The 9,180-nt window shown below is 41.3% G+C and overlaps 1 protein-coding gene across 4 annotated transcripts in view; it reads right to left on the reverse strand.

Annotated features, from left to right (window-relative positions):
• The window catches only part of pou2f1a (POU class 2 homeobox 1a), a 47,653-nt gene extending 39,702 nt beyond the window's left edge, over positions 1–7,951 (reverse strand). For 2 of the 4 annotated variants that reach the window (XM_088913470.1, XM_088913468.1), the window contains exon 1: positions 7,675–7,951. In XM_088913470.1, the coding sequence (XP_088769596.1) occupies positions 7,675–7,720 (46 nt within the window). In that variant the 5' untranslated portion in view covers positions 7,721–7,951. The remainder of the gene's footprint in view (positions 1–7,674) is intronic. The other 2 variants (XM_088913467.1, XM_088913466.1) reach the window with 1 other exon arrangement.
• Positions 7,952–9,180: the final 1,229 nt, after the last annotated feature.

Below are 9,180 nucleotides of genomic sequence, written 5' to 3' on the forward strand. Positions count from 1 at the left end.
CTTTAATATCGGCTGTCTTTCCGAATGTATAGAGGATTACATTTGGAGATGTAGTGCATTTGAAGACTAAGGGTAGCACAGTCGCCCCCTCCCCAGAGACAAAACACAATTTATATCAGGAAGTAATACCCCTCTACTAGTGTACAATAACATGATGTAAAAGTGGCTGTCCTAAACAGGAGTCAGAGGGTGTCTATTCCTCCTGCAGCACAGAGAGAAAAACAGGGGTACTGAATCTTTATATACACTGGCCGAGCACTAGGAAACCGTGTTTTAAAGCTTTACTACCCCCTGACCATTCGGCAATAATCATTCCTCCTAACGAGTGATTTCGTTATTACGTTTAAACTTCCGGGAAAACCTCACTTTTTAAACCGATAATAGTTCACTTTTGTTTTCTTGAGATTATCACTAGGTTACACTGTTTATTTTGTCTTGATTCATTCAGTACTGCATATAATAATATAAGCTAAGCTTAAAGGTTCTCATATACTGTATATTCCCCTTCATTCATACTAGTGAATTTCATGCAAACTATAAACATCAGAATGGTATTTATACAAAATTATTAAATGTTATGAATGTTTCCCGTTTGCCTGATATGCACTACAAAATAATCTTTTCCTGACACATTTTCACTGCTCTTGTTTTTTTTTATAAGGAACAAAGACACAACACAACTACAAATATCTAAAAGACAGCAGGAGTACCTTGCTCTTCTTTGTGCTCTCCAGATAGTACTCTGACACATTACTACCACCTAGAAATTTCCCACATGCTACCGCGAAACCACAAGTAGCTCATACAGAACACAACAAGTCCACAAACAGGAGGCCCTCAGCCCATCTTTGCGTTCTGCAAACCTTCTTCTGCTGGAGAGCTCCGTCACAGTAGGTCACATAGGTACCATTAGAGCATCAATTTCTCAAAACTTGTTCAAGTCAGCACATAATTTAGAGATTCAAAACAAATAATTCCAAACCAAGTGTGTTCTTTATAAATTAAATCACATCCGGTCTTTGGGAGCAGGCATGACATAGGCCATCCTGTGGGATTTATTGGACTGGGGCTCTTCGGGACTCGTGTCGAGAGAGTCCCAGTGGCCTTATCTAACACTATCCTCATCTGACAATCTTCCCAAGAGGTATTTTCAGATCTGCATTAGCGCCAATTATTGATTATGTGACTCGAACAGGAAACTTCATGGTAAAGTGTTCAGCATGCTGCAGTTAACAAACATAGTGAAGGCCCCCAAATCCAGAAGAAACTGGGGAAAAGGGGTTCTGCATCTGAGGCTTTTTTGGATAAATGAGATTAAAGCAACTATAGAACAGCTAAACGAGTAGGACCACATAAAAAAAATGAAAATAAAGTCAATTTAATATAAATGTTAAAACAAAAAAAAACAAGGAACATGAATGGCGACACAAATGCAGACCCTATGGACTGAACTGGAAAATGCTCTCCAAGGGAGAAGGACAACTGGCTGTACTGGTGGGAGGTAAGAGAAACCCCACAGCGCTTGCGGGATTCAAACTTACGCCACTGACGACAATTTTTTTGTGCTAATTTTATATTTATTACTAATGTCTCGGATTTGTATTTTCTGGGTGCTTGAGGCTTCCTTGAGGCTTGCATGATTATCAGATGCAAGGGAATTTACTGTGCTGTGCAATGAGGTAAGGGCTCCTACCACGTGCAAAATATGTCCAAATCATCAATGTCTGAGGCCATATACTGTATGTCCTGCTCTGGGGAACAATATCATACCTACATCAGAATACTGTTAAGTTTATCAACAAAGCAATCTACACTAAAACATCCAAGAGAATGGCTTGACATACTGGTAAATGGGAGTTGAATTACGGAAAAGCATCATACAAATACAGACATTAGCAGAGTGCGTGACATTCAGAATTTGAGCCCGCCAGTGTATTTTTCAAATTTACGATCAATTATTTTAGTATAGACACCATCAATTTCATCATCTCACATCTCAGCTCTTCTGACCCGCCCAGCCCCGCTGCTCCCCAGTGGAGTACAGACCCTTCAGTGCCAACTGGAGGAGAGGCCTGTCCCCCACTGACATCACTACGAGCCTGAAGGTACGTGGGAAATGGCAGGAGGGTCTGCGGTGCCGGAAGGCCTGGGAGCCCATGGCCACTGATTAAACCCAACCAATCCAACAGTGCACTGCCACTAGGAGAATCCAGGCCCCAGTGAGCCAGCAACACGAGCCCGGCTGGGACTCGTCACAGGGGGGTCATGGAGCTCAACATGCGTCCGCAACAACCACTTTAACCGCACAGCAAAACACACACAAGGATTGAAAAAATACAGAACAGCTTCTATCACAGTAAACATTAAGATCATTACATTAAACACGTGAACACATCTTCTTGCAACTTAACAGGTATACCACATTTTAGAACACATCTACTTCTAACCTATTATAGTTTTAAATGTAGATTCTCACAATTTCCTCATACAATATTTTGAATAAGGGCATCTCGACGCTTATTTACAAGAGAGAGCCGACATCTTATGTGTGGTTCTGCACTATATATTCATTTTAACTGTTAATGAACACAAAGCACGTTTAACTTACTGAAGATACTAAAGACAGCTATTTAATGCTAGATCTGTTTTTTTTTTCTTGGAAATTAGTTGAGTACAAAACGTTTTTCAATACGCCATGTCAAACATTTCATAGGCCTAAATAATGTAGGTCACTGTCAGTTAAGAAACAGCTGTCTCACCAGCAACACAGCTCACTTTGTGGTATCTCTAAGTGGGACATCAATGGCAGGCAATAAGAAAGATAATCACTTTCTTCCTAAGCATGCACATAATTATACTTAAAACCTGGTATTCCAGTTAAGAAGTATTACTTTTTTTTATAATGTTGACATGAGCTGCACATAACTTGTGCAGGCCGTTAATTCAGATTTTATAAAATGCACCAAAACTGTCCAAATGCAGTGCACAGTTGCTGTCAAAGAATAAAGTATTCACCCTCTTACTTAAATTCCACAAAAAGCAACAAACAATGTGTAAAGGTGTGTACATTCTGAACAAAACTATATACAAATATGAGAATAAAGAGGATAATTAAACTTAAAACAAGATGAAAAGTTGAATACCTAAATCAAAATAATATGAGCAATGCAGGCATGTTTGGTAGGTCTGGAAATACTACAATATAAACATCAGCAAAAATTCAAAAAGTAAGCAAAGCTAAATCACTTTTTAAAAGGTCAAAAATAAATAGTTCAAGATATGTTTAAAAACCCTGGATGTGATAAAAAATATTTAGCAGTCTTGAGTATCAATTCTACAGCAGAAAAAGAGCTAAACAAACAAGGCTTCAAACTGAAGTGCAAGCATCTTCACAAGAAAATATCTAAAGTAATCATGTAAGGAATGCCAAAATGTAGAGGCAAACTGAAATGAGCCTTAGAAATCTTTATGCAATCAACCCTAAAAATACACTACTGTATATCCAAATCAGGAATCAAAGTTCGTGAAAAGTCCCTTGCACCTACAGGGCTGTAAAAATGGTCAACTTAATATCTTGTTGCGGGCTTGTTTGAGCACATTTGGGATTGAACACCTTTCAGGGACTAAAGTAAACTTGACATAGCAAATCACTAAGATAAAAGCAGAGGTAAACTCAATCCTGAAAAGAAAAGGGCATACATTTTGGCTGATGAGGCTTCTTCAGTTCTGATTTTAGCACAATAGCAAAACTCTTTTTCCTTCTATTTTTCCAGCATGGGATTAAAGTCTGCTTGTTTCTCTGCAGCTCACATACTGACACAGCTCCCCACTATAAAGTACTCAAGTGTACCACTGACTGAAATAAATGCATGCATATTAATTGTAGTTTTAAATTTCAGAATGAGAGTGATCAGAAGTGCAAAGCTCAAAGCAAACCTTGCGAAGAGCAGACAGATCAAACAGCTGGAAACAAATGAAATGATATGAGTGCATCTGACGAACACTGTAGCTGCCAGAACACCCACTAATTTGAATGCATTTTTTTTCCAAATAAAATCTGTACATTTTCAAAATACAGATGACAAACTCTTGTGGTTGTGCAGCTTTTATACTGTAGCTGTCAGATGTTCTAAAAACAACAAAACATGTATTGCTATATACAGTATGTGTCAGAAATTCAAATGCAGGATGGAAGAACGGCAAATCTGAAAGCATTAAGTCAGTATAACATAACAGAAAATTTTGCAAACGGCTGACCTTAGACACAGGATAAGTTATACTTCTAGTGAATTCCTTTCAACGCTTTGTTGAAAAGCAGAGAAATGGGGGTCAATTCCATTATCACCACTGCATTCATATACAATATTCTGAAAACAACTCTCCATGGATCTGAATATTTATGCAAAAGGCCCCTACTATTAGAGATTATGAACATTTATCAAGTCAAAAATATCTGATATGCAGGCATTTTTCTTAAATGTATAATTAATAAGATGGAATAAAATTCTAAATGAAAAATTTAAATGATAACTTCTGGTTATCTACACTCTACTTTCTAAGTAGGGAAAGGATTCATGAAGATGTTCCTAAAGGCAGAGTACATTTTGAAGTCATTGTTTTAAAAGTTTAATATAAATTCTGTACCATTTCATAAGACGTTACCTATTAAATATCATAAATAGGCATGTTTAAAGCAAGCGAGGAATACCTTATTATAAACCGCGATGTCTACAGTTCTTATTTGAAAAAGGAAAAATATTTCGGTAAATTATTTTCATAAATACATGCATACCTACTATGAAACATGTACCCTTTGTATATATAGATGTATATGAACTACCGCGTGGCAGCAAGGAGATATGTACAGGGAGAATAATTTTAGAAAATAAAATAATGAATTATGCGGACAAAGGAAATAAACAGGGATGCGTGAACAGAAGGCAAAATTCGCTTCTAAAGATCGACCATGAGTCTGTATATCTGAAATAAAATTCACAAGGCAAAGAGTAAATACAGAGACATACAGTCCAAAGTACCTACTCATTAAAACACATGAATATTTCATATCATTCCTTGCAATACATTTCATCCGGACAAATGATCTTATACTTCAACCAAAACATGAAAACGAAAATTATTATTTTTGGTAATACTGTGGTATTGTCAACCACAACCGTAGACCGGGCGATGAATAAAAGACAAAACACGAGAAAAACCCTAAACGAGCCATGGCGGATAACAAAAAGCCCGAAGAAATAAACAAACAAAAAAAAACACAGAACAACATCGAGGCCTGTTTTTTTTCCCCCTAAAGCCGGGGCCTTGCGTGCGAGCTCGTAGCCCGAGCCTGTACTCTAGGCCTCATTCGTCCAGAAAAGAATCTTCTGAACCACAAACGCACATGGTTATATAAAATATAAACAGACTAGTGGTTGCTTAAAGACTGAAATTACTAAACATGAGAGGCGGGGATCCATGCAGCCATTTTAAATAAATGAAACCTCCCCAAATTACACATTCTAATGAGAGGCTTTAATATATTCAGGCATCGTAAACAAACGCCACCCACACAAACTACTGTATACAACTGTAACGACACGGCTTCCAGCGGGAAGAACAGGGGATCAAAGAAAATAATCGGCTTTGTGTTTGTTTCCATATATTCCCAAGAAGAGCACTAAATTAAAAAAAGCAACAACAACAACATAAAGTTCTCGTGTTTTCACTATTCTGAAAATACACGCATTTCTGGTCACCCTCATCGTTTGAAAGTCAGAATTCGCTTTTTACGGTGGGCACAATACGGTTTCTCATCTGATTTGGACAATTAAGACAAAATGAGTGGAAGTGGCTCACGACGGGATACAGCACAGACACCGCAGCGCTCCCCTCACCTCTTTAATCACACGAACCTCCCAGCAGCAGCAGTTGCGCCGTGAAATGGGGGATACGAGGGTGTTTGACTTGGGCAAAAACCTAAAAAGAGTGAAATGCCAGGCATTTTTTTTGGGGGGGGGGACTCAGTGCAAACACCAGTTTGGAATTCCTTACTGGCAGGTAATGTCCACACCGAGACAGATGCTGACACTGACCCCCCCCCGTGATTTGTGCTGTCTGTCGGAGGGTAGACACGACAGAAAGTCCACATCGCTGCGGGTGGGGAGGCGGTTTTGAGACGCTAGCAATCCCCAACTTTGGTTGCGAGCCTCCCCCGGGGCTTACAAAAACCAGTCCCCAGCGCCGGCCTGCAAACACAGGAGGGTGCGCTGGCCACTTCCCCCCCCCCCTCTCCCCCTCTCCCCAAGCACTTGACGCCGCTGGGGATGGCTTTGACTCGACCACCAAGAGCCGCCATGGCAACAACTATGCACACACACACACAAACAACAAAAACAACAACCAAACAACAACTTCAGGACAGGAGATGGGGAAGTTTCCGAATAACCCTATTACGTTAGGACATGCAACATCTCGACAGAAACGTCCACCCCCACCCCCTTCCCCTCCTAGCCAGGTGCAACACACTCCCGACCGGCGGGGTCTGGGGACACCGGCAATAAATTACACCAGCGCCGCGGGGAGCGGCATAACACGGTCGCCGTGTGGCTGGGACCCTCTTGTTTAAGCATGACTGTAATTGCACCTCCGGTCCCCCTCCTCCACCCCACCCCACCCCACCAGAGCCGCACTTTCTTGCGGGGACGAGAGCGCTGCAGCGGCAGCCCGGCAGGCACTGGAGAGCCCGCTGCCCCAGCTCACACGACCCGCGGCGATCACCATCAGAAAGGCACCAGCCGGCACAACAACTCCCTTCCATTTCCCCCCCCCCGTCCTGCCCCACACCTCGTTAACCGCTATTTGGTTCTTGGGGTGGTTGTTGTAGGGGTTTTTTTTGTAACCCCCCCAAAAAAAAAAACACATGTTCCCGAAAACACTGTCACAACACCGGATCGCGGATCATTAAAAACACGCTCAGACACATGAATATGTAAGCCGTGCCGCTTGCAAGTAAACCGCACAAAGGGCTGCTGGAAGAGAAACTACATTTAAAAAAAAGAGAGAGAGAGAGACTGCGCTCCCTTCGTCGCAATCATAATAATGACAGAAGGGACACAAAAAAGGCACGATTTTCTGGGCAATTGCACTGTTGTTTTTTTTTTAAAAAAAACCACGGCGACAAAGTATGCGTAGCTGTGTACTCGCCCGGCAAAAGCGTATGCATATGTAAACTGTGTAACTTAATGAGCGCACGCCGCAACACAAAACACAAAGCAAGCGGCGCTCGGCTATTTATCAGCGTTTTAACAACCCCTCTCATTTTCTTTTCGAATTACACCGCCGAGATGCTGATTACTAATAAAATATGCTAAAATCGCGGTCACTCCGCGAGAGTATGAATATGTAAAGTGCACAGTGCTCTCTAATCACACACAAAGGAACGGGGGGGAATGGATTTTCTCATAATATAAATTTGCCATCCCTTGCACAGTCCGCGAAATATCTATGTATTAATTATAATGATGCTGATTACTAATACATTATGCTAAGTTTTTTGTTTTCGTCCTCCCCCCCCACCAACACGCACACACACACTCCACCACCACCCTCCTGATGGGGTTGAGAGAAAGAGTGTTTGAATATGAATATGAATATGTAAAATGCAGTAATGATTACCTGGTCCTGAACTCTCATCTTGACTCGCTGCTCCTCCGTCCGCCATTTTGAATATTTAACCCGAAATCCCAACCCCGAGACACAGAGCTACACACCCCGCGCTCACGCCGCGATTTGCATTACACGTCTCGGCGGGCTAATTTTTAATTTACCACAATTAAAAGCCGGCCGCCTCCTCGCACAGGTACCATTTCGCGCCCCGTCGGCAAAATTATCCGGCGAAATCGAAATGTGGTTTTTTAATCGCGGGTGGTGGTGGGAGGGGGGAGTGGGCTCCGACGACCGAGCGGCTTCGGCTTCCTTTCGGAAACAGCTGGCGAAAACTGACGAACTTCAAACAAAAAAAAAAAACCGACCCACAAGATATCAAACGTTAAATGACTACTTTCCTAACTTATCCGCGAATTTTATCCGTGATATATGGCCGGACGCTCGATTGCTGTCCCCCCCCCCCCGGCACCCGAAGTTTTGTATAATTTTGTAATTTATGCCCGATTAATTAAATGTATTTAAATAAACGTCGGGTCATATATTATCCGGAAACAGTCGAAGAGAGAGGGGGTGGTGCGCGTCCTCGTAACAAAGTGCTCGTGGGCGCGCCTAACGAACCGTCTCCGGAACTGGGAGCGCGTGCCCGAGAGCAACGTGACTGAGCTCGTGAGTGAGGGCGAGCCGAAAGCGAAGTTCAAATCAGATTTTTGACGTTGGGAGAGTGGTTTTCTCTCGGTGAATGTCGGCGTCGTTAATACTCCTATTTTGTAAAAACAAAAAATGTTCTTAATCACCTGAAACTCATACAGTCCGCCTATTTCGATGTGTCGGGCGGTAGTGGGGTTCTATGTAGTGCTGAAGCGCATTTTTTTGTTAAAATATACTTCTAATTCAAGCGAGTATGGGACGTATACATCAGGCGAATCGTTTTTTTTTCTCTTCCCCTTGTTGTCACTTTTTTGGAAATTAACAAAGAGCGTCCTTTATACATGCTTTTTATTTAAACCCCAACGCCTTTATAAGTTTAATCGTACGGGAGTGTAATAAAGATAAAAGCGAAGCATTGGAATTTAGATGGTACTTTGTGTGCCGTTCTTGTGTGTCGTACATGCCGATATAATTATTTTTATTTTTAAAAAATCGTGTATATATTCTTAAGCCTTGTGGATGGAAGTTTTAAATGAGTTTTATCCACTTTCGAGAGGATATCCGTTTTGAGATAAACATGTCTAGAAATGTTTTATTCCCATCCATTTGATGTGTTGGGGGAATTTCCTGAAGGCCATATTACTGTATATTAATAATATAGGCATATTAAATATCAGTGTTTGGAGGGAACTAGGCTGTGGCATTACCTTTGCGGTAACCTCAGACGTGATTTAATAGGCTTGAATCAGTCAAGTGCCTCAGAACATTGGCCCCTAGTAAAAACCCCGTCTGATCATTTTTGAATAATTTGAACTCGGTAAATTTGAAAGTCTGCCATGATTGCGCAGGTAAAACAAACAAACAAAA

Source organism: Atractosteus spatula, chromosome 4, assembly GCF_055471065.1.
Source record: "Atractosteus spatula isolate fAtrSpa1 chromosome 4, fAtrSpa1.hap1, whole genome shotgun sequence".
NCBI lineage: Eukaryota > Metazoa > Chordata > Actinopteri > Semionotiformes > Lepisosteidae > Atractosteus > Atractosteus spatula.